At 45.5% G+C, this 26,993-nt stretch overlaps 1 protein-coding gene across 1 annotated transcript in view; it reads right to left on the minus strand.

The window, feature by feature from the left end:
• Positions 1-4,851: 4,851 nt before the first annotated feature.
• LOC132210023 (regulator of G-protein signaling 17-like) overlaps positions 4,852-26,993 on the minus strand; it is a 65,808-nt gene continuing 43,666 nt past the window's right edge. The window contains exons 2-3 of the mRNA XM_059648760.1: positions 8,477-8,616; positions 4,852-5,925 (exon numbers count right to left, since the gene is read on the minus strand). Of these exons, the coding sequence (XP_059504743.1) occupies positions 5,622-5,925; positions 8,477-8,616 (444 nt within the window). The 3' untranslated portion in view covers positions 4,852-5,621. The remainder of the gene's footprint in view (positions 5,926-8,476; positions 8,617-26,993) is intronic.

Genomic DNA, 26,993 nt, shown 5'->3' on the forward strand with positions numbered 1-26,993 from the left:
CAGTGCAGGAAGAGGCCACTGGGCCCATTAAGTCCATACTGACCCTCCAAACAGCACCTCATCCAGACCCAGCCCCCTATCCTATCACTCCGCATTTTTCATCCCACCAACATCCACATTCAAAGGATCATTCTCCACCATTTCAGACAACTCCAGCAGAATACCACCACCATACACATCCTTCCTTCACTACCCATGTCTATATTTCACAGGAACCATTCTCTCCAAGACACCCTAGTCCATTCCTTAACCAACACTACCTGCCCTTCCCATGGCACCTTCCCACATAACCACAGAAGGTGCAACGCCTGCACCTTCACATCCTCCCTACTCACCATCCAAGGGCCTAAACAGTCTTTCCAGGTGAAGCAGCATTTGACTTGTACCTCCTCAAAACATGTGTATTGTATTCACTGCACCCAACGTAGCTTACTCTACACTGGAGAAACCAAACGCAGACTGGGTGACCGCTTTGCAGAACACCTCTGGTCCGTGTCCAAGAATGACCCCAACCTTCCCGTAGCCAATCATTTTAACACAGCATCCTGCTCACATACCCACATCATTGTCCTCAGCATGCAGCAGTGGTTCAGCAAATCACAATGCAAACTAGAGGAACATCATCTTCTGGACTTATTATTGAGTTTAACACCTTCATATTGAGAATACATTTTCCCCTTTCTTTTAGCTTTACTTATTACATTCTCTGTCACTGTGTCCTCTCTCCGTCTCCCCACTCCAGTGGGACTGTCTGTTCTTTCCAGTTTGGCATTTAGACACACCAACGTTCTGTCATTCTCACATCCTGATCACTTAATCTACTATATCAATACCCTTTACTGCCTAGAACACCATCCTCCCACCATTGCATAAATGCTGTCCCTCCGCACTTCACGTCAGCTCTGATAACAAATTATCAAGACTCAAAACATTAGCTTGCTATATCTCTATGGCTGCTGCCTGACCCACCAAGACTTTTAACATTTTGTTTAGATTAGATGGATGTTTGATGACCAGCATGGACACAATGGGCCAAACAGCCTCTTTCCTCGCAACAGATACTCTATGACTCAATGATTCTATGATCACTGATTACTGAAGGAATTCTTGGATTTCTCTGAAAAACCAATGAATACTGGCTGTAGCACTCAACTGTTTGCAGTCAGCTCTTCATATTGACTAGCCATGGCACAGCAGACTTTAATTTACAAATTGCTTGGTCCACTATGGATTTATGAAACACCTTAACTATCACCATGTGATTTCACTTCATTGCTAAAGGGACTTTGCGCTGTTATGTTCATTGGCACAATTGTCATATTTTCACACATATCATTAAACACATTATGGGCAAAATCCATTCATTGTCATTTAGGAATTTAGCCACTATCCATTTCTCCATTAACTTGTCCACTATTGTTCCTTTCTCTTCTTCTTATTGTAGACAGTCTAAATTTATTTGCCGTGTCAACAAAGTGCAAATGTTTTCTTATTCCATAAATCAAGTTGATTGTTACAACTTTGTTGATGTCTCTTGATAACGGGAGTTTTGCTGAAGTCCTAATGCTGTCATCCTATGTTTTTTACATGTAACACATTTGCTGTCAATGTCTTTTCTGGGTTTAATATATTCATCGTCCCCTACTCCTACCTCATGTGGTAGGATTTTTAACCTGTGGATGTGCAAACTGCCAATGTAGATTTGTTTTAACATCATTAACTATTTTTCTGTTAAACTCTTACCTTCTGATGTCAATAACATCTGCATTATATTTTGTTTAGAGAAGTTAGGTCTTGTTAAAGGAATATTTATTAGTGATTTTTGAGTCAGCAACAAGCAATATGGATAAAGGGAAACCTGTGGATATGCTGTAACTGGATTTCAGGAACACATTTGATCAGATGCCACATCCAAGGTTACTATACAAAGTATGAGTTTATGATGTAGAAATTATATGGTGTAGGGTTGCCTAACAGAAAGCAGAGAGTACTCACAAATGGGCTATTTTCATATTAGCTAGGTGTAACCACAGGGGTCAGTGTTGGGAACTCAACTTTTTCACAATTTATAACAATGACTTGGGTGAAGGAACTGGATGCGTGATTGCAAAATTTACTGCTGCCATAAAGGTGGGTAGAAACGTGACTTGTGAAGTAGACATAAAGAATCTACAAAATGATATGAATAGGTTAAATCAGTGGGGAAAAATTGGCAGGTGGTATACAATGTGGAAAATGTGACCTTGAACAATTTGGCAGGAAAAAGAGAGAACCATCATGTTATTAAAGGGGAGAAAGATTGCAGAGTTCTGAAGTACAACAGGATCTGGGTGTTGTAGAACATGGATCAAACATAAGATGCAGGGACAACAATGGATCAGGACCGTAATTGGAAAGTTGGTGTTTATTACAAGGGGAATTGAATGTGAACATAAGGATGTTTTGTTGTATATAGACAGAGTATTGATGAGGCCACCTCTGGAGTCCTGTGCACAGTTTTGGTGTCTTTAGTTAGAAAAGGATATCAACGTGTTAAGTGGAGTTCAAAGAAGGCACAGTCATCTTATAACTGAGATATGGAGGGTATCTTATGAAGAAAATTTGGGCATCAGAAGATTCTGTATTTATTGAAGTTCAGAAAACTAAGTGGAGATATTGAGAATAATTTGAAAATATTGAAACTTACTGAATTTATTGAAAATATAAGATCCTGAGAGCACTAAACAAGGTGGATACTAAAAGGATTTTTCCAATTCTAGGAGAAGTTAGAACTAAAGGATGTAGTTTCAGATCAGGGATCTTCCACTTAAAAAGAGATCAGAGGCTTTATGGCTCTTAGATGGTTATGACTCTTTGGAACTCCCTTCCCACAGAAGGGTGGAGGTGGGTTATTGAAGAATTTTAAGGCAGAGGTAGATACAGTCTAGCGAACAAGGGTGTCAAGGTGTATGCAGGGTTTAGCACAAAAGTAAAGTTGAAGCCACAATCGGATCAGCTGTGTATTTATTGAATGGTGGAACAGGCTTGAGGGGCCGAACAATCTACTGCTCCTAACTCATATGAACATATGTTTTTATACATATAACAAATAATTTGATGATGATATGAAGCAAGCTGCCATTAATGCTGAAAATCTGAAATAAGGACTACAAATGCTGGAAATACTGAGCAAATCTGGCAGCATCGATAAAGGTGGAATCAAAGGTATTATTTCATATCTGTAGCCTTCTGAAAGGCAAGGTCTTATACTTTTCTGAGTGATCACTGGCACCTTGTTTGATATTTCATCTGAAAGTCAGCACCATCCATCAGTGCAGCACTCTCTCAGTACTGCATTCATATATCAGTCTGCTCTATATGATCAAGTCTCTGGGGCCTGAACTCATAAACATCTGACTTGGAAGCCAGACCTTAAACTGCTGAGCCTGTACTGATGTTGTAAGAATGTGAAAAGATGACAGAAAAAGTTAAGAAACAGGTGGAGTGGGACAAGAGGAAGAGACAGGCGATAGACACAGAAAATAATTGAAAGGAAACAGCAAGTGGGAAACTGAGACGATAAAAAGGCACAAAGAGAGGTGGAATAGAGGCTGCAATGGGTTTCAGAATGATGGATGAGGGAATGAATGAGAGAGAAAGGGGAAAGACAGGAGAAAAAGAGGAAATCAGAAGAGAGAGAGAGAATGCTTTCTTAAAATGCTGCTGTAAACCTTTGAGAATTCTTTTCTGTGTTCCAGTAAGCTAATGTAAGAAAACAAAACACCAGGAAATCATTAACAACTGGAAGCAGCTGTGCTTAATGAGTGAAATGAATCTACTTTGTGTCATTTTTTTTCAACACTGTGATGCTGTTACACCTGCTGCTCCCTCAGGAGCTGTCTGCAATTCCTGTATTCTTCACAACCCAGGTGAAAGGATATTGTGGTCACAGTATCCATGTCAGTGGGGATGGATCTGACCCAGATCAACTGGAATGAATGGTTGGAGGGTAAGCTAGTCACTGAACAGTGGGCTGTCTTTAAGGGGTAAATCCCCATGTACGAGAAAGATAGAGCAAACAAATCCAGAGCTCCTGCTACGACAAAAGAAGACGTAAAAGAGAAAAGTGTGCTTATGATGGATAATATAACTGAGAACCAAATCAAATATGTGAAATTCAGAGGGGGAGTGAGGGAATAAATAACAGATGGAAAGTGAGAGATTGAGAAAAGACTGCTGCTATCACAGAAGAGAGTACAGAAGTCTTCCCATTGCACATAAATTGTAAAAGGGTGGTAAAATGAGGAGTGGGGCCAATGAGGGACCAGAAGGGGAATTTAGAAGAATAGGGAATTTAGGGAATGCAAGCAAGGAACATGGCTGAGGAACTAAATGAATAGTTTGGAGCTTCTTCAACAAGGAAGATGATACTGTATTCATCATAGAATTACAGAATCACGGACTTTTTCCAACACAGAGCGGGAACGTTTTGTCCTGAACAACTATGCACCAATTTTGAATATTTTAATCAGGTTGCATTATTATCCCCTGTATAATTGTTTCCCTGCCACCAAAGTTAAACTGATTGTTCTGTTATTATATCTTTCTTCAATCCTCCAGCACAGCACTTGAGTCTAAGGAAGTTGAAAAAAATTACAGCAACTGCCTCTGCAATTTCCACCCTCACTTCCCTCAGTATCATCCATCCAGTCCTGGTGACTTTAAACACATATTGCACTTAAATCCTGGGGAAAGAAGAGATAATTCAGGCAAACAAAGGATTCAGATTGATGAGGCACGGGGATTAGATTAAGGAAAATCAATGCAGATAATAGGCCAATGACTCACTAACATTGTGAACAAGGGGTTTTATTTAAACAAGTCACTCATTACAGAATCACAGAATTGTCACAGTACAGAAGGAGGCCGTTCAGCCAATCATGTTTGCACCACCCCCTGAATAAACAATTCATCAAGGGCCATTCACCCACCTTCTCCACGCTACCCTGCACAGTATTTCTTTCCCGGATAATATTCTAACTACCTTGTGAATGCCTCAATTGAATAGCTCCAAACCACACACTCAAGCAGTGCATGCCAGATCTTAACCACATGCTGAGTGGAAAGACTTCTCCTCATGTCTCCATTGCTTCCTTTGCCAATTACTTTAAATCTGTGTCCTCTCATTCTTGATCGATCCGTGGGAACAGTTTCTCTCCACCTTCTCTTGGCGAGAATCCTCATGATTTTGAACACCTCCACCAAGTATCCTCACAACTTTCTTATCTCTGAGGAAAATTCCTCATCAGTGGAACCATTCTTCAGAATTGTCCCGGAAATGCAGCAGTAGGACCGTACACAGCATTCCAGCTGAGATCTAAACACTGCCTGATACAAATTCAGTATTATCTCCTTGGTCTTGTACTCTACTCCTCTACATTAAACCCCGGGATGCCATATGCTTTGTTAACCACCTGTCCTGAAATCTTTAATGACTTATGCATATATGGACCCAAGACCCTGGGCTCTTGCACTCGTTTTAAAGATACCCTTTATTTTTCATTGTTTTTCTGCAAAAATAAGATAATTCACACTTCTCTGCACTGCATTTCTCTTGCTACTTGTCTGCCCATACCACCAACCTATCTATGACCTCTTGAAATTCTAGGCAATTCTCTACACTGTTCACAATTTAAATTGAGAACACAAAAGTAATGGGCAATTAAAAAACGGTGGGCAGGCAGTAATCGAGACTGCTTGTTCAGTTCAGTTGAGTTTCTGAAGGTTGCTCTCAGGCAAAGGACAGACACTTTAAATAAAAACAACTCAACCCATTCGCCTGACCTCTCTTCATTAGATTCAATGGTCTCCACAGTGGTCTCCATCTTCGTTTCTTCAGTGGGTCTTCCTGCTGTCTCCTCTCGCTCTTCTTTCCTAGCAGAGAGACTGCAAAGAGAAAACACACAGCATTTTAGCAAGGGAACAGAGAGGCTAATATTTATTATTATAGCCCATTTTCAACCCTAAGTCATAGTTGGATTTTAGTACTGCACAGGATCGCATGGATGGTGAGCTGAAGAGCTCTGTTCCTTCTAGTGCTGCAACAACTGCTTGCATTTATACAGCACCTTGATGCAGGAAAGAAAAATTCCAGGGCCCTTTACAAAGAGGTGCAATGTGGTACATTTATGGGAAGTGATGGCCTCGTGGTAATATCACTGAGCAAGTAACTCAGAACTTCAGACTCTTGTTCTGAGGCTATGGGTTCAAAATCGCAGATGGTGGAATTAGGGGTGGGTTATCGATGCTGGCCGATCCCATATCTTATGAATGAATATAAAAGAAAAATACATGGATACCAGGCTGCAGGAGGCAAAATTGCTTATGGTGATTATGAGCTAAGCTATCAAGGTGAGTTTCGAAGATGATTTTGAAAGTTGGCTCATCAGTACACGAATATATTCACCTTCCAGACTTTGGGATTAAATTCACAAGGATTCCTCTGATCATCCCCTGTACCTGTGCCCACAGACATTTATTGATATGTGCTAAGGAGGCAAAAATGTATGTAAGTTAGGAAGCCAGTTGACAAAGTCACAAGCATATAGTGGAACAGGACAACTATAGGATAACTGAAAGCAGAGCGTCCCCTAACAAAACCTCCCCAAACACAGCCCAGGCTTCTGATGTTCCTCAATACAGTGTGTCCAGTCCTCTTACAACTGCAAAATTCCTGTGACCCATCCACCATGCTTCAATAAGCACTGAACTATCAGGGCTGCTCAAAAAAAAAAGAAAATGCTTTGATCTTAGAACATCCCAATAGACAACATTTTGGTCAACTTTTAACTGGCTCAGTGTTTAATTTACATCTTGGCTTCATATCAAACACTGAATGGACAGTTCTATTAACCACAACATCAACATGCATTTGTGGCAGCAACCCTACTATCCTAATGCTCCACAGGGGTGTTTTAAAATAGAATGATAGGGAGCCACATCGGGAAGTATGAGCTCAGGTGAAAAGATAGCAATCTTCAACAGTGTCTTTTAAAAAAGAATTCTTACACAGGATTTGGGCATCACTGGCAAGACAAACATTTGTTGCTCATTCCCTAACTGTTGTTGAACTGTTTGGTTCTCTAGTCCATTTCAGAAAGTCATTAGGCGAGGGTGAGTAAGGAGAGCGGATTTCCTTCCCTGAAAAGTATCAGTGAACTGGATGGGTTTCAGCAACAATCAACTGTGGCCATGTAACCATCACTACATCAGCTTTCCAATTCCACATGTTCCTCAAATACAACTTTCACTATCTGCCACGCATTTGAACACCTATCTTCAGCGCAGTAGCCTGAGCTGTCTTTTGTTCATTCACAGGACATGGAGTTGCTGGCCAGGCCAGTTTTTATTGCCCAACCCTCATTACCCAGGAGGCAGTTAAAAGTTAGCCACATTTTGTATTGTTGTAATAATAACAAAATAATGCAGATCTGAAATAAAAACAGAATGCTGGAGAAACTCCGTACATCCGGCAGAATCTGTGGAGAGATACAGAGCTAACATTTTGAGTCCGGTGACCCTTCTTCAGAACGCTAGATTACTTGTCCAGTAACTTGGCCACAACACCATTTCCCTGCACGAAGGAGGAAAGTGAGATAGAGAGTTGAGAGGTATTCAAAAGCTTGTGTCCCAGGCAGCTGAAGGCCTGGCCACCAGTGTTGGAGCAATTCTAATTGAGGGTGCACAAGAGGTCAGAAATGGGGGAATGCTGATATCTTGGAGGGTTGTGGGAATGCAGGAGATTGCAGAACTAGGAAAAGAGCACGGCAATGAAAAGATTTAGAAACAAGGATGAGAATTCTAAAAGAAAGATGCTAATTGGTCAGGATGTTAGTGTAGGTTAGAAAGCACAGGGGTGAAGAAGAATAGGACTTGGCGTGCATTAGGACAGGAGCAGCATAGTTTTATGTGACAGAAGTAGAATGTAGGAGACAACTAATATTAGAAAACACTTCTTTTAATCCCTGCGTTTGCACTGGATAATTCTACTCTGGTTGTGTACTGGAGAATGCACTGAAAAACCCAAAGAGTGACAAATCAAAGAAAGAGGCTATTCAGCCTGCTGAATCGGCACCTAACCTCCCAACAGCATCCTACCCTATCCACATAGCCCTACATATACCTCAACTACCCCAAATAGCCTGCACATCACCAAAATTTAGCATGGCCAATCCACCTAAGCTGCACATCTTTGGTCTGTGGGAGGAAACCCAAGCAGATGTGGGGAGAATATAGAACCTCCTAATAGGCAGTCTCCCAAGGTTGGGATTGAACCTGGATCCCTAGCTCTGTGAGGCAGTTTTGCTAACCACTAAGCCACTGAGCCAGCCCATCCAACTCAATGGGCAGGTTTGGGAATCCGAGATTGTTCCGTCCTCCTGCTCCCTCACCCTGCCTCCTCTCCTAAATCAAATGTGTGCGAGCGGGTTTGACCTACCAGGGGCAACTGCAACAGCAGCACCAGCAGAAGCAGCATGTGTTTGGCCGCTGGTTGGGCGATGCCTGTGGGTCAGTGCCATCTCCTTCGCTTCTCGTTTCTGCTTTCTTCCCCATTTCTGTTCCTTCGGATCCCATACACTTTAAAACAAAAGTAGAGAAATAAGAAAGGTTCTGTTTCAACACTACGAACATGTACTAATTAAATTAAGAGGGGTCTGACTGGGTTAAACAACAAACCTCTTTTTTTTAAGAGGTTCTGGGTACCACTGGAGAGTGTAGCTTTTATTTCAAACCTTCATTTCAAGCCTGGGTTAGATGCGGACAAGTGCAGCAGATACATAGGAATAACCCATCTGCAAATTCCTTTCCAAGCCACCCACTATCCTTACTTGGAAATATATCATGATTCCTTCACTGTCACTAAGTCAAAATCCTAGAACTTTCTCCCTAACAGGGTAGCATTGTAGTTGTCAGAACATATGGCTGGAAGAAATAGGAACAACAGTAGGCCATTCGGCTCCTCAAGCCTCCTCTGGCTGATCCAACACTATTCATGTCCACTTTCCTGTCGTTTCTCATAACCCTTGATTTCCCAATTGATCAAGAATTTATCTTAGCCTTAAATATACACAAGGCCTCTGACTTCACACTCTTAGGGGCAGCACAGTGGCTCAGTGGTTAGCACTGCAGCCTCACAGTGCCAGGAACCCAGGTTCGATTCCAGCCTCGGGTGACTGTCTGTGTGGAGTTTGCACATTCTCCCCATGTCTGCATGGTCTTCCTCTGGGTGCTCTGGTTTCCTCCCACAGTCCAAAGATGTGCAGGCTAGGTGGATTGGCCACGCTAAATTGCCCATAGTTTTCAGGGGTGTGTGGGTTATAGGGGGATGGGTCTGGGTGGGATGCTTCAAGGGGCGGTGTGGACTTGCTGGGCTGAAGGCCCTGTTTCCACACTGAAGGGAATCTAATCTAATCTCTCCATTGTAAGAAGTTCCAAAGATACACAACCCTCTGAGAGAAGAAATCCATCTCAGTCTTAAATTAATACTTCTTTATTCTGACATTATGCCCTCTGGTCCTAGACCCTCGCATTTGAGGAAACATCCTCTCAGCATTTACCCTGTTAAGTCCCTTAAGAATACTATATGTTTCAATGAGATCAACTGTCACTCCAGTGAGTACAGCCCCAACCTGTTTAGCCTTTGCTCATAAGACAGCCCCTTCATACTGGGATCATCCTAGTGAACCTTCTCTAAACTGTCTCCAATGAAAAAATATCTTTCTTTAAATAAGGGGGACTAAAACTGCTCTCAATACTCACCAACACTCTGTACAATTGCAGTAAGACTTCTCTGCTCATAAACTCCAATCTCCTTGAAATAAGTGCCGATATTCCATTAACCTTCCTGATTATCTGGTGCACCTGTGTGCTGCCTCAAACTCTTCTAGACCAGTTACAAATGGCAATAAATTCTGACCAGCTAATGATGCCCACATCAAAATGAACATACAAATTAAAAATCGTTCATTCGCAATTGCTCAGAAGTGTGGTGAATCGCTTTTTTAAACACTGTGTTAGCAGTTTGACGAAAATGAGAGATGTTGCTCATCCATTACACAGGGCAGATAACAGACAGCCACACTGTCATGGGTCTGGGTAAAATCAACTAATTTCCTTCAGAAGGACATGAGTGAATGAGAAGATTTTAAATGACAATTCAGCAGTTTCACTATTACTGAAACCAGAATTTTATTCCTGATTTATTACATTAACTTAATATATAAGTTCCTCCACTGCTTTGGTGGGATTTCAATTAATGTCTGCAGATAATGTGGGACTCCAGTTTGCTAGTCTGATAACACAACCAGTTTGCTATTATACCCATGACATTGAAACTTGTGTTACCTGTTATCTATCAGGGTTTTTTTTATAATTAACCTATTTTCTTCAACAACCTGTCGGAGACGATTTTGAACACCTCTGGAGCAGGTGGAATTTGAACCAGGGACTCCCAGTCTAGCGGAAGGACACTACCACTGCACCACAGGAGGGCCTCTGAATTAAAGTAGTTTTAATTAAACTATTTGTCTAATCAATTTGTTCAAAGATGTTGTTACACACCTCTGGAACAGGTGAGACCTGAATGTGAGTTTGCTCGCTGAGCTGAAAGGTTACATCCATCCTAGGTCAAGCCAACAGAGGCACGTACGAGAATTCCTAGAAGCATGGCATTCCAACCGGAATTCCATCAACAAACACATTGATTTGGAGCCAATTTACCATCCCCTGAGAAAAAGAACAGGAAATGACATCACCAACACAGGAAATGACACCACCAACCCAAGGAAACCTAAACAGATAAATAAAAAGCGGGACATAACACCAGTGCTTTGTCGGAGGCTCACTGATGATGTTACCTAGAATGGTGACGGAACGTCTGGGAACAAACCGGCAAGCTCAGTAAACTAGCTTACATCTCGAACACAATAAAGACCCACTCTCTTGTGGACCGAGAGGACGAGAGTGCTGTCTTGGAGGTGAAAGGAGGACGTCGGGTTGGCTGTGCACCCTTGCGACCAGTGGATCTTAATGCTGGCTTCGGCCTAACGCTGGTTCAGGGGAGCAGCCAACCTGCAACGATGGCTGCGGCAAGTGCTCGTGCCCCGGGTCAGGGGGTCCGGAACACCATCCGTGTTTCTGTGAAGAAGGTGGATGAAGGTGCACCTGTGGACCGCACCTTCTTCGTGAAGAGGGTCCTGTTGGACTGTTGTGGGTTTGCTGCTGCGGACATTTACTGCCTGCAGGATTTCCCCGGAGGAGGTTTTTACGATGTGACCTTCCGGAGTGCCAAGCTTTGCGAGCGCTTCCTGGAGGTTTTCAAGGAGAAAGGAGGTGACGGCCCCCTCTCTGTATTGACTGCTGTCCCGCTGTTTGTGATGCCAGCGCAGAGGAGCCGTATGGTGACTGTACACATGTACAACCCGCATGTGCCGGCAGTTCATGTCCTGACCTTCCTCGGAAGGTACGTGAAGGTGGAAGGGGACCTAACTGACATCGTGGACCCCTTTGGCATCTGGACGAGTAAGAGGCAGGTCAAGGTGACGCTGAGGATGGGCGGACGGGAATGTCGCACACCCACCGTCCAGCTTCGCGATCGGTGGGAGCAGGGGCTACCTGACCTATGCAGGGCAACCTATAGTCTGCCATGCCTGTGGTAGGTCAGGTCACATGGCGGCCGACTGCAAAGCCACCATCTGCAGGAACTGCAGGGAGGAGGGACACGTTGCAAAGGATTGCCCACGAGAGAGAAGCTGCAACCTTTGCGGGGAAGCGGGCCACTTCTATAGGGCATGGCCGCAGCGGGGTGCCACCTACGCCCAGGTCGCCGGCAGGGGAAATGCGGGGCCAGCCCCCCCGGAGGAGAGGAAGGCACCAGGGCCCAGCAAGGACCCCACTAATGTGCAGGAGGGCCAGGCCGTGCAGGATGGGCCCGAGGCCAGCAAAGCACCCCTGCAGGCTCCGATCCCCCCCGACAACCCGGAGCCAATGGAGGGACAGATGGAGGGGCTGGACCTTGGACTTGGGGAGGGTACTGCGGTCACTGCCCACAATGGGGGTACGAGTTGCGAGCATTAATGTACGCAGCGTCAAGTCAACCGCGAGATGTGTGTCCACGTTGGCCTACCTGACCACCATCAAGGCAGACCTCCTGTTTCTGCAGGAGTGCGGGATACCGCACCTCGGCAGGTACGGGAAATGGTCTGGCACCTGGACCTGTGGGCCTTCGATCTGGTCAGGGGGTAACGACTGTTGCTCCTCGGGCCTGGCTATTCTGCTGCGGGGGCGCAACTTCACCATCTCTCAAGTTCAGGAGGTGGTCGGGGGGCGCCTCCTAGTGGCTGACATCACCTACAGGAATGCTCCCCTGAGGCTGATCAATGTGTACGCCCCAGCGGTACGGAGTGAGCGGTTGGCCGTCCTGCAGCGGCTTCCACCCCTGCTGGCCACGTCCAGGCCGGTCATCCTAGGCAGAGACTTCAACGGCATCATTGATGCAGATGGAAGATCCGGCGTGGGGACAGCGGGTGGGGGGATTCAACTGGACGTCACGTCCAGATTCCTGATGGGCACGGTCAAGGACGCCAAGCTGCTCAACGTCTTCAGCACCCCTGCAGACGGAGCGCAGCAGAGGTACACCTGGTCGCGGCCAGACGGGTCTATCCGCTCAAGGATAGACTTCCTGTTTGTCTCACGGACGTTCTCGGTCAGGTCCACCGGTGTCAAGCCGGTGTTCTTCTCTGACCACTGCCTCCTGTTGGCCGACTGTCACTTACAGGACGACCAGCCGGCCGGCAAGGGGACGTGGAAGCTCAACACGACTCTGTTGACCCCAGAGAACGTCAAGGAGCTTAAGAGGGAGTACGCCGGTTGGAGAACCGTGAAACCCCTCTTTGAGTCTCCAGGCGACTGGTGGGAGACGGTGAAGGAGAACATCAAGAGGTTCTTTGTCCTCAAGGGTGTTCAGAAGGCAAGAAAGAGGCGGGGAAAGCTGTCGCGACTCCAGAAAAGGGTGCAGAACCTGCTACTTCTGCAGTTGATGGGGGTCGATGTCACGGAGGACCTCCGCGAGGTGAGGGGCCAGCAAGCCTCGCTCTTCGCCGCGGAGGCCTCCAGGATAATCTTCCGGTCCAGGGTCCGCTCCGTGGAGCAGGACGAGACGTGCTCGCGTTTCTTCTTTCAGAAGGTGCACAAAGAGAGCTCTGTGCTTAGCCGGCTGAAGGAGGACGACGGCTCGGTGACGTCGTCTCGGCCTGACATTTTGAGGATCAGCAGATCCTTCTATGCCGGACTGTACGACACGAAGCCCACGGACAGCACGGCCTCCGAGTCATTCCTGTCGTCTATCACGGAGGTCTTAGACGACGGCACGAGGGAGTGGCTGGACCGGCCGATATCCCAGGACGAGCTGGCCAGAGCCCTCAAGCCCTTGGAGAGGAATAGGACTCCCGGAAGCGACGGCTTACCGGTCGAGCTGTATTCCGCTCTGTGGGGCCTGGTCGGCCAGGACCTGCTGGAGGTGTACGATAGTGCGCTTCGGGCAGGGGAAATGTGCAAGTCCATGAGGAAGGGCATCATCACCCTTATTTACAAGAGAAAGGGGGAGAGGGAAGGAATTAAGAATTGGTGTCCCATTTCACTTTTGAACGTGGACTACAAAATCCTGGCCAAGGTCATTGCCAACCGGGTCAGGTCTGTCCTGGAGTCAGTGATTCACCCTGACCAAACCTGTGCTGTGCCGGGCAGGAAGATCGCTGAGAGCCTCGCGCTCATCAGGGATACGATCGCCTACGTACAGGACAGGCGGGTGGACACCTGCATCGTCAGCCTGGACCAGGAGAAGGCCTTCGACAGGGTCTCTCATGCTTACATGAGGGACGTCCACTCCAAATTGGGGTTCGGGGAGGGCATCCGCAATTGGATCCGGCTGCTCTACGCTAACATCGTTAGCGCAGTTTCGATCAACGGGTGGGAATCAGACAGTTTTCCTGTTAGATCTGGAGTCAGGCAGGGCTGCCCGCTCTCTCCTGCCTTGTTCGTGTGCTGTGTGGAGCCCTTCGCCGCCTCCATCAGGAAGGACGTGAGCCTGAAGGGCGTGACTATCCCAGGCAGCGGAGGCCTTCAGGTCAAGACCTCCCTGTACACGGACGATGTCGCCGTCTTCTGCACCGATCGTCGGTCGGTGAGTAGGCTGTTGGACATCTGCGGCCAGTTTGAACTGGCCTCGGGTGCCAAAGTCAATAGGGGTAAGAGCGAGGTCATGTCCTTCGGGAACTGGGACGACCGCTCCTTCGTCCCCTTCACCATCAGGACAGACTACCTGAAGGTGCTGGGTGTTTGGTTTGGTGGAGCTGGGGCGTGCACTAAGACTTGGGAGGAGCGTATCACCAAACTGAAGCAGAAGCTGGGCAGGTGGACGCTCCGGTCCCTCTCCATCGCGGGTAAGAACCTGGTTGTCAGGTCCGAGGGGCTTTCGGTCTGTTGTATGTGGCGCAGGCCTGGCCTATTACCTGGACCTGCTCCGCTGCGGTCACCCGGGCCATCTTCCACTTCATTTGGGGGTCGAGGATGGACCGGGTCCGCAGAGACACCATGTACAAAGACCTGGGAAATGGGGGAAAGGGCGTACCGAACGCCACCCTCGCCCTGACGGCTACCTTTGTGTGTGGCTGCATCAAGCTGTGCATAGATCCTTAGTACGCAAACACCAAGTGTCACTACTTACTGAGGTTCTACCTGTCCCCGGTGTTGCGAAGGATGGGCCTGGCCTCGTTGCCGCGGAACGCTCCGAGTAGTTGGACCGTTCCGTACCACCTGTCCTTCATGGAGAAATTTTTGAAAGGAAACACCTTTGACCACAAGGCCGTCAGGCAATGGTCAGCACGTAGTTTCCACGAGACCCTTCAGGAAAAGGAGAGGGTGGATCCCGTCGTGTGGTTCCCCACGCAGACTGCCAAAGTCGTTTGGCAGAATGCCTTATCGCCAGAACTTTCAAACAAGCACAAGGACATTGCTTGGCTGGCGGTGAGAGGGGCTCTGCCAGTGAGATCCTTTATGCATGCCCGGAATCTCTGCACCACCGCACGCTGCCCTCGAGGCGGCTGCGGGGGGGACGAGACTGTCGATCACCTCCTTCTGGAGTGTGCCTATGCGCAGGAGGTCTGGAGGGGGATGCAGTGGTATTTGTCGAGGTTCGTCCCGAGCAGCTCCGTGACGCGGGACTCCGTGCTCTACGGGCTGTTTCCGGGGACGCACACCGAGACCAACATCAACTGCGCCTGAAGGACCATCAATGCGGTGAAAGACGCTCTTTGGTCTGCCCGCAACTTGCTGGTCTGCCAGCTGAAAGAACTGACCCCGACCGAGTGTTGCAGACTGGCGCACTCCAAGGTCCAGGGCTACGTGCTGAGGGACGCGCTAAAGCTTGGGGCAGCCGCCGCCAAGGCGCGGTGGGGAAAGACCACCGTATGAGCCCCCTTGTCCAGAAAAGGGAAAAGAATCCTATCTGGTAACTGGGCCCAGCTGGCGCCTTCCCCAACTGGTCAGGGGGCCAACTGGGACTGTGCGGGGTGACGACTGCCGGGGTGTCTTCTTTGCTTTGTTTTTTTTTTCTGTTTTTTTTTTCTTTTAGTTGGTGTACGTACCCCCGGGTAACCCGGAGTGGCTTGCATGACTGGGTAGGTGTATAAATGTTTTTTTTTGTACATTCTATGAATGAAGTATATTTTTTCAAATAAAAAAAAGTGATGAAACGTCTGAAAACTAATCTTCCAGCTCAGCGAGCAAACTCACATCCAGAACCTCAACCTGAGCTACAAATCTTCTCAAAACTCGCTAGGTGAGACCTGAGCCCAGGCCTCTCAATCTGGGGTAGGGACTCTACCACTGCACCACGTGAGGGCCTCTCAATTTGGGTGATTTCTTTTTTGATTCCTTGCTCTCAGTTCAGAGCTAGGAATATTACCACTGAGCCACAATAGGGCTTCTGGGTCTGCCTTTCTAATAAAAGCCTTTTCTTAAATTAGCCTGTTCAGAGAGCTTATTACAGATCTCAAACCTGATCCTCCTAGTCCAGGGGTGGGAACACTACCGCTGTGCTACATGAGGACATCTCAATTAAGGTTTCAACTTTCAAATGTTATCTGGAGTAGCCTCGGAAAATGCAGGGGTAGGGTAGGGGTGTCAGTCTGGGTGGAATACTCTTCTGAGAGTCAGTGTGAGCTTGTTGGGCTGAATGGCCTGATTCCATACGGTAGGGATTCTATCATCTAAAAAATGACACATTTTGTCGATGATTTTCACCATGTAGTCATCAGGACAATTTGCAAGAATACCAATTCACGGAGAAAACCAACATTCAGCTGCACGATAGGACAGAACTGACTAGTTGGCAAATGGACCCTGATTAGTGGAAGCGTTGCCTTGGAGTATTCAATAATCAATGATGATTAACAGATAACTGCCACAATTTATTTGATTTTTACTCCAGGGAAGTTGATTCAAACTGCACAGGACCTTGCATTGAGAAATGAACCAGGATTGGCTATTTCAGCACTAATCAGATCAAAAACCTTAATTTGCAGGGAGGTATTTAATGTGCAGACTGGTTCCAAAGGGGAGCTTACAGTTCACTTGAGAAACCTGAAAAGACCCATAGAACATAGAACATGGAAAAGTACAGCACAGTACAGGCCCTTCGGCCCACGATGTTGTGCCGTGGAATAATCCTAATCCAAAAATAAAATAATCTAACCTACATTCCCCTCAATTCACTGCTGTCCATGTGCATGTTCAGCAGTCGATATGATGATAGAACTTGTGACTTAGCAGTACCCTTCACAACATTTGTTATGATGTCCCAAATGTAATGTGCTTTACGGCCCAAGTTTAAGTGCTTTTATTTTTGAAGCAACATTGCAAAGTAGGAAAACATAGCAGATAAACCTGTACACGGCAAGATGCCGGACTTCCCTCTGTCCTCTATTTCTTCTTCTTGACAATGATCGAAAGATAGCAGGACAGTCTAATGGCCAAACACTGTGATCCTTTTCCTGACCATGGGAGAGCAACTAACTTTACTCGCTAGTACTGTGATATAAAGTGAAGGAATATCTGCTTCAAGGAGAAGGTGGTTCAACTCACTGTTTATTTTTATTCTTTAGTCTTTCATGGGATGTGGGCAGCGCTGACAATTTGTTATCCTTCCTTAATTTACCTTGAGCTGAGTGGCTTGCTGGGTCAGGGCCTTCTTGAGGCCACACCTGGAATATTGTGTGCAGTTCTCGTCTGCTTATCTGAGGAAGGATGTTCTGCCTATGGAGACAAACATTTCCCAGACTGATTCCTGTGATGGCAGGACTGATGGATGAAGAGAAACTTGACTGGCTGGGACTACTTTGCACTGGAGTTCTGAAAAATGAGGTGAAACCTCATAGAAATCTAAAAAAAATTTCTAACAGGATAGACAGGATACATGCAGGAAGGATGTTCCTGATGACCAAAGAGTCCAGAACCAGGGGTCACAATTTAAGGATATGGGGTCAACCATCGAGGACTGAGATGAGGAGAAATTTCTGCACCCGGACAGTGATGAGCCTATGGAATTTTCTGTCACAGAAAGTGGTTGAAGGTGAAAGAACTGAATGTCTTTAGAAGTTATATATGATGCTGAGGGCTAAAGGGATCAATGGTTATGGAGAAAAAGCAGGAAGAACAGTGAGTTGGATGATCAGTCATTATTGTACTGAATGTCACAGCAGGCTTGAAGGGCTGAATGGCCTACTCTTGCTTATAATTTTCATGTTTCTATGTTTCAGACAAGGGCAGCCATGTTATGAGTCAAAAGTCACATGTAGGCCAGGATCTTTCAGGATGGCACATTATCTTTCCCTGTCGGCCAGATGTTTTCGACTTGACAACTGATGATGGTTTTATAGTTACCATTACTGAGACCAGCTTTCAATTGCTGAGTTATTTTTTAACTTGACTGAATTTTAAATTCACCAGCTACCATCCCGAGATTTGAACCCATCTCCCCAAAGCATCAGCCTGGGCCTCTGGATTACTATAGTGACATTATCATAGAATAGAATCACACAGTATATAAGAGGCCCTTCTGCCCATCAGGTCTGCACTTACAAAAAAGGATTCAAAATTGACACTAGTTCCTCTTTCTCACACTAGGCCTATTGTCTTGAATGCTATGACACTTCAAGAGCTCATCCAACTATTTTTTAAAGGTTGTGAGCCTCAACTACCCTGCCAGACACTGCATTCCAGACTCCCACTACCGTCTTGGTGAAACATGTTTTCCTCAAATCCCCTCTAAACCTGCTACTTTCCACCTTAAAATTATGTCCCCTTGTTATTAATCCGTCAACCAAGGGGAACAGCTGCTTTCTATTCCATAGCTCTCATAATCTAATACACCTCTATCAGATCCCCCTCAGCCTTCTCTACTCTAAAGAAAACAACATGAGCTTATCCAAACTCACTTCATTGCTGAAACACTCCATTCCAGGCATCATCCTGGTAAATCTCCTCTGCACACTCTCCAATGCAATCACATCCTTCCTATTGCACAGTGGCCAGCACTGCATATGCAGTACTTCAGCTGTGGCCTGACCAAAGTCCTGTACAGGTCCAACATAATCTCCCTGCTTTTATGATCTATGCCACGACAGATAAAGGCAAGTGCCTCACATGCTTTCCTAACGACCCTATTAACCTGTTCTACCACCACATCCCCTTCAGATGGTCTCACATAAGTCCAAACTCTCACTGAGTGTGTTTGAACAGCTTGGTTCTTCTGACAAAGTTCTTTTGGAAAGTATTTCCAATTTCTCTAAGACATCACATTGTCATTGATAAGAACAAAAGAACACAGAACAGTACAGCACAGGAGCAGGTCCTTCAGCCTAACAAGCCTGCGCCAACACATGATGCCTTTCTAAAATAAAAACCTTTTGCTTCAGTGTGTTCTGTATCTATCTATTCCCTACTTATTCATATATCTGTCACAATGCCTGTTAAATGTTGCGATTGTATCTGCTTCTACTAACTCCTCTGGCGTGCATTCCAGGTACGTACCATCCACTGTGTAAAACAACTTGCCTCTCACATCCCCTTTAAATTTTACTCCTCTTACTCTAAACCTATGTCCCTTGGCATTTCTGTCCTGGGAAAAAAAACTCCAACTATGGTCTCTCGTAATTTTGTAAGCTTCTAACAGGTCGCCCCTCAGCCTCTGAGGTTCAAGTGAAAACATACCAAGTTTGTGTAACCCCTTCTCTCAGCTAATATCCTCCAAACCAGGCAAAATCATGGTAAACCTCTCTAAAGCCTTCATACCCTTCTAGTCATGTGGCTACCAGACCTGTACACAATATTCCAAATGTGGCCTAACTAAAATTCTATCCGGCTGCAATATAGCTTGCCAATTTTGAGAATCTATGCCCGAACTGACGAAAACAAGAACACCATATGCCTTCTTGACCATCTTATCCACTAGTGTTGCCACTTGCAAGGAAATGTGGACTTGTATGCCTTTTGTGTATGCTCAGGGCTCTGCCATTAACTTCCCTCCTGCATTAGATCTTTCAAAGTGCATCACCTCACATTTGTATGGTATTAAACACCATTTGCCATTTCTCCGTCCAAGTCTCCAGCCTATCTATATCCTGCTGTATCTTCTGGCATTCCAATCGGGCAGCTCCCCCAATCACTGTGGCATCCGCAAACATACGAATCAGACCACCTATGTTCTCCTCCAAATCATCAGTCCCAGCACTGATCCCTACAGAATGCCACTGGTCATAGATCTCCAGTCAGACGAAACACCCTTCCACCGCTACTCTCTGCCTTCTGTGACCGAGCCAGCTCTGCATCCATCTTATCATTATGCTCTGATGAAACAAAATGGAAGAATCTCTCCCTAATGATTTAGTAACTAGGGGCGTGAGTTTCAGATCAGCAACAAAACAGTGGGAGGAATGAGAAAAATGTATTAATCCAATTAGAAAGGATTATTATATTACGATCGCTCTGCACCAGGAGAAGGGGATGAGACACAAGAACTCCCAACGACTGCACAACCAATCATAGCTTCCAGAAGGGAATGGGCAAGTATCTGGAAATGGAGAGCTGGTACTAGTGTGCAAGAAAAGGACAGAATTCCACTGGCAAGATGGACTGAATGGTGATCGGAGATAATGGGAACTGCAGATGCTGGAGAATCCGAGATAACAAAGTGTGGAGCTGAATGAACACAGCAGGCCCAGCAGCATCTCAGGAGCACAAAAGCTGACGTTTCAGGCCTAGACCCTTCATCAGAAAAGGGGGATGGGGAGAGGATTCTGAAATAAATAGGGAGAGAGGGGGAGGCTGACTGAAGATGGATAGAGGAGAAGATAGGTGCAGAGGAGAGTATGGGTAGGGAGGTAGGGAGGTGATAGGTCAGTTCAGGGTGGACAGACAGGTCAAGGGGGCGGGATGATGTTAGTAGGTAGGAAACGGAGGTGCGGCTTGAGGTGGGAGGAGGGGATAGGTGAGAGAAAGAACAGGTTAGGGAGGCGGGAAAGAGCTGGGCTGATTTTGGGATGCAGTGGGGGGAGGGGAGATTTTGAAGCTGGTGAAATCCACATTGATACCATTGGGCTGCAGGTACTCTCCTCTGCACCTATCTTCTCCTCTGTCCATCTTCAGTCCGCCTCCCCCTCTCTCCTTATTTATTTCAGAATCCTCTCCCCATCCCCCTTTTCTGATGAAAGGTCTAGGCCCAAAACGTCAGGCTTTCCTGCTCCTAAGATGCTGCTTGGCCTGCTGTGTTCATCCAGCTCCACACTTTGTTATTATGGACTGCATGGTGTCTTTCACAGCCAAAAAAAATTGCTGATTCTCTAATGGCTCAATTCAATTATTTTCTGGTCACTGTTTGCCATGCTGCTGCATATAACAGGATGTGCAGCCCTTGGGAATTATTGTGAATCATCCCCTTCAAGTCATGTACCCTCCAGATTTAGAACTATATCACCATAACTTCAGGATAGCCAGCTCAAAATTCTAATTCCCCCTCCCTTACAGTTTTGAGGGTGGACCACACGTACTGCAACAGTTCAATAATGCTATGCACCACTGCATTCTCCAGTGCAATTAGGGATGAGCAATAAATTCTGGCCTAGCAGGTGATATCTACATCCCACGTAAGAATTAGTTTTACTCTGATACTAGAATTAATCCAATTCCCTCATGCTATCACTGAGTAACCCCTTCTCCAACAACATAGGAACAGGGGCACGCCATTCAGGCCCTTGGGCTTGTTCCACCATTTAATGGTTGATGTGTGGCCTAACTCCAAATACCTGCCCTTGGTCCATATCGCTTAATACCTTTTTCATACATTAGCATCCCATGTCACTAACTGCATTTTTGCTGATGGCAATATAGCTCCCAATGGACTTACAATATTTGGCCTTTTGTAGAAGACTTCTAAAGTTCTGGCATCTCTTTGTGTGGAAAAGTGATTCCTAATTTAATCACTCAATGTTATTAGATCTCACCACGAGGGGAAATAGTGACCACATTTCAAGCCTTCAATGATAAAATGGGTCAACCTCCAAATTGTCAAGATCATAGAATCCCTACAGTGTGGAAGCAGGCCATTCAGCCCATCAAGTCCAGACTGGCCCTCCAAGGAGCTTCCCACCCAGACCTACCTCCTACTCTTTCCCCAGAAGCCCACAGTTCCCATGGCTAAGCCACCCAACCAGCACATCACTGAATGGCCAACTCAGTGGCCAATCTATCTAAACCGCACAGTGGATGGAGCTGGAGTATCCGGAGGAAACCTATGCAGACACTGGGGCAAGATGCAAAGTCAACAGAGACGATCACCCCATGGAATCAAACCCACGTCTTTAGCAGCGCGAGGCACAAGGACTGTAATGGCCCAATGAGGGCAGAGATGGATGGTTGGCTCCTTGCTGTTAAACTCTATTCAACAAACCCCAGCGTATGAGTCCCTGCAAAAAGCAGTGTTACACATACCCCTTAACATCTTGTCAACACAGGAGTTGGGGAAAAGGGCAAGTTATGAGCCTTATTGAAGCGAGCCTTTATCTCTTATTGAGAAACTAGACAAATTAAACGTAGATAAAATAAACTGGGGAAACACGTGGAATTAAAAATGAAGACATACAGGTCACAGGCAGGTAGTGATAATTGTCTTGGGCTGTTTACTCAGAAACATGGAACACTGTCCAAGACCTAATGCTAAATCTAACCCATCATAAGCAGTTTGAGAATTTGAACAAAAAGCTAGTTTCTATCAAAATGACTGGGAGGTTGAAACTCAAACAGTTGACCTGCAGTCCTTAGCAGGGCCTATACATGTTTCCAGCACCATGCAAAGGAAATGGTCTCTTAACTGGTCTCTGGGTTGGCACTGTAAACCTCTCCGCTCTACAAATGGGCAAAAAATGCCAGTAGGACCTACTTCCCAAATAAATACCAGCAAGTTTAGGGGGAGCTGGTGGGCTAGTGATCTAGACCCCCCAGAATAATGCTCTGGCGACAAAGGTTTGAATTCCACCGTGACTAATGGTGAAATTTAAACTCAATTAAATAAAAATTTGGCTAGCATCAACCATGAAGCTACATTAAGACTGAAAAATATAAGTTTTTGCTGAGTAAGGGGATACAGGGTTGTAGGAAGAAGACAGGACAATGGGTTTGAGAAGCATATCAGTCATGATCGAATGGCAGAGCAGACTCAATGGGCTAAATGGTCTAATTCTACTCTGATATTTTATGGCCTTACAGTGAATTTGTTCAAGAAAAAAGCCATCTGGTTCACTAATGTCCCTTAATGAAGGAAATTTGCCATCCATACCTGGTCTAGCTGACATATGACTCCAGACCTGCCACCATATAGTCGACTCCTATCTGTCACCTGGGTAATTAGGGAAGAGTTATAAATTCTGGCCCAGCCAGTGACCCCCACATCCCGTGAATGAATTTTTTAAAAGGTCAGAGAAAACGATTCAGGTGGGCTCTTCCAAAGATTTGACTCCTGAAGAGAATTTAAAGTTGGATCATGTAATGGGATCATTGTATCATTTAATCTCCTCTCCTCAAACCCCCATCCCAAACACCCCCACCCCCAATCTTATAAGGTCACCTTTTCCCATTCTCACCGCATCAACTCCACCAAATTTTCAAACATACCCTTCAGTTGTGCACAATTGAATGGGTCACAGCAGTATGTTAACAAGCTTTGACAGTCCCTGAACTTCCTGTCTGCTGCCAAACACAGGGAGGCCCTAATCATTCTCGGAACACATTGTACATCACCGTGGAGAGATCACTTCCAACTGGGTCAGCATGAGCTGCTGCTTAATCCATCAGTGATCTGTCACACCTGTTCTTCCTCTGACTGCACAACAATGTGCATTCTTATACCGCCTATAATATGATAAAGCAATTCACGGTGCTTCACAGGTGTCTGGGCAGAAAATAAATTGACACCAACCAAAGGTAAGAAGGTTTTTGGACCAGATGACCCTCAAGCTCGGTCAAAGAGGTTGTTAGAAGCATCTTAAAGGAGGGGCTGATTGCGAGATGGACAGGTTTAAGGACGGAATTACTGAAATGAGACAACATTTGTTCAGCCAGAGAGTGGTGGGCTTGTGGAATTCATTGCCGCAGAGTGCAGTGGAGGCCGGGATGTTGGATACCTTCAAGGCAGAGATCGACAAATTCTTGACCTCAAAAGGAATCAAGGGCTACGGGGAGAGTGCAGGGAAGTGGTGTTGCCCATCAGCCATGATTTAAATGGCAGAGTGGACTTGATGGGCCGAATGGCCTTACTTCCACTCCTTTGTCTTATGGTCTTATGGTCTTATGGAATAGCAGGACACTCAGGCCGAAGCAACTGAAGATTCATCTGTTGAAGAGGGAGCTGTTAAAGTTGAGGCTGCTGGATAGGCCAGGATTAGAGGAATGCAGAGATCTTGGAGGTTTGTTGAGCAGGAGGAGATTATTGTGATAACAAGGAACTCCCAATCATACAATGTCTCATTCACCACAAATATTCTGTCAGAAATACAAATACAGATTGCATACACAATTTTACACATTAATACACCTACTATAACTCAGAACACATCATCCACGATCATTTATTAGCTTATTACACATGCAGACACAACACACATACGCAGACAGATACTAGCGAGTTTTGAGAAGATTTGTACTCTCACACAGATACTCTCACACACACACGTGCAGGCACAACACACGTGCAGGCACAACACCCATGACACACACCACTATGGAGAGAGGTGTCAGCAGGCTTGTTTAGATGGTCAGCATTGGATCTGACAGTGCGGGCTGCAGTCAATTCGGGGGAGATAGGTAAGAATGATGGAGGAGAGCACAAAAAATCAGGTATGAAATGTGAATTTGTGGGAAATAAAACATGGAATACACTCCAATAATTTTCTTGCATACCAGATAAACTGTAATAATGATTGATTGAGCTGAATAGCCTGACTCTGATTTCAAATTCCTAACCAATTCTCCCTAAAAATGAAAGAGAGAGAATTGGTACTCAAAGACATGAACACTTGTCAGGTAGTAGTTTGCTGGATACTCAAAGTAGACAGATATAAATACTTTAGGCATCAGTAGGTTCACATTTGGCACCTTACTCACTATTCTGCCTCTCACACAGACATAAATGCCATCTCCCTTCCATACTCTCATGCTCGCATGTTTAAAAGGAAGAACTTACATTAATGTCATTTTTTTCACAACCTTGGGACATCATAATGTATTTTACAAACAATGAAAAACTTCTGAAATGTGCTAGAAACACAGCAACCAATCTGCACACAGCTAGCTCCACAAAGACCAATGTAACAATGAGCCAGATCTTCCATTTTAATTTTAGATGTTGTTGGTTCAAGAATAATTGTCAGCAAGGACAACAGGCCAGCTTTTTTTTTCAAATACTGGCCTGACAGTTTTTACTCCAACAAAGATGAGGCCTTGAATAGGCAGCACCTCTGATAGTGCAGCACTGGACTCAGCACAGACCATGAAATCAAAACTCTGGTGTGAGACTTGAACCTTCAGACTTAGAGGTGAGCTAGTACCATTGTCCACCCTCTTTTGTGTGCTCACTTAAACACACACACAAAGACACACACAAACATACAGAGGCAGAAATGCATAGACACACACACACACACACCTGCACAGTAATGCAATTTCATAGCCTCTGAAATACACTCAGAAGTGCTCTCAGTGAAAGATAATTCAAAAGTGTACCTCTGGTTTTCTCCCAAACTAGTCTGACAGCCTGAAACAACCAGAATGCACAATAAAAATGAATCTTATTGTAGAGCATCACCTTGCAGAAGGAGGCCACTTGGCCCATTGTGCCTCAGTCAGGGTTTTGCTTAAACAGTACAACACTGACTCCCAGAATTCACACATTTGGCATTTCTGTTTGAAATATCTAACTTTTCTTAAAAAGATGCAATAGGTTTACTGTCAATAACTTCCTGTGACAAAGAATTCTGTGCCACAGCAGCTCTCTGTGTTAAGCCATTTCTTGCACTCTCTCACTCCACATTCTCCATTTCAAATTGATGTTTTAAACTGATGCTCACTTGTAACAGTCCACCCAACTAAAGGAAATAATCTTTCCTTATTTGTTAACAAAATCTTTAATTATTCTCCGCTGTAGTAAAAATGTTTTCAGTATCTGAAAGCTCTCCTCACCTTCATAGCCCTGGTAATGAACCAACACAGCATGTGCTCTGTTGCTTTATGTCCTTTATACAATTGGCAGCACAAAGCTGTGACCAGCTATATAACTACAGCTTAAGTCAGGCTTTGTACTATTGACCTGCTGCTTTATGCTCTCAATTATAGAATTCCATGCAGAGACAAGGAGCAACTGCAAAAGCATTCCCTGTTGGTGCAGACACCTATATCTATTAAAACCCAAACAGAAAGCCTAAACCTATCGATCCGCCAGCAGACCTGAACACTAGAGGTACCATCATTAGCACGAGCCACAATGGGTCTGGCACTGTAGGCAAATTCTGGAAAATTGTCCGTCATAGCAGCAACATGGAAATCTGACCTTCTCGCTAACAATAACTTCCCAAATAGAGCTCACACACCGACAATTCACAGAAAGGTCTGGCTGAACAAATGTGGTGCGTTACCTTAGTTGCCATCACTAACAATCTCATGTGGGAAAACACAGGGCAATGCCCCAGTAAACTCCAGCCGAGCGCAGCTCCGACTGGGTTAGCTGCTGCTTGTCTCAGTGTGACCCGCGAATTGGGCATGTCAGAGCCCTGTTCCTGCCCAAAGGCTGGGAAGTCATGTACAGGCCCAGCTGTTGGGGGGATTGATCTCATCCAGCACAGCCTCCAGGGCATCACTTGGTCTCTTAGGTGTCGCTCCAACATGATGTAAAGCAACAAGGTTTCGCAGAAAAGAAGGTTGTCCTCTTTAATTGTTAAGCGGCAACTAACTGGATGACAGCCACAGTTGTGCACAGTTGACTTAGTGACAGAAGAAATAAAAATCCCTGGCAAAGCATTTCAAAACTAAAATTAGACTTCTTTTGTAGTGATCTTTATAGAGTTAAGTAAAAGACGACAAAAACATTACACACAAACACATGAAAGCTGTAATCCCTCATTAATGCATCCAAGAACTGTTGTGATTCAAGAAGGCAGCTCAGCGCTACCTTCTCAAGGGCAATTAGGGATGGGCAATAAATGCTAGCCCAGTCAATGACACCCACATCCCATGAACGAGTTAAAAAAAAACCTCACTCTGTCTCATACATGTACACATATTGAATTTGGGGACTGTAATTAGTGTCATTGCATTAGAATTGGAGTGTGTTCTGATGCAGGAGCAGCTAGGACAAT

Source organism: Stegostoma tigrinum, chromosome 9 (genome assembly GCF_030684315.1).
Source record: "Stegostoma tigrinum isolate sSteTig4 chromosome 9, sSteTig4.hap1, whole genome shotgun sequence".
NCBI classification, from domain to species: Eukaryota; Metazoa; Chordata; class Chondrichthyes; order Orectolobiformes; family Stegostomatidae; genus Stegostoma; species Stegostoma tigrinum.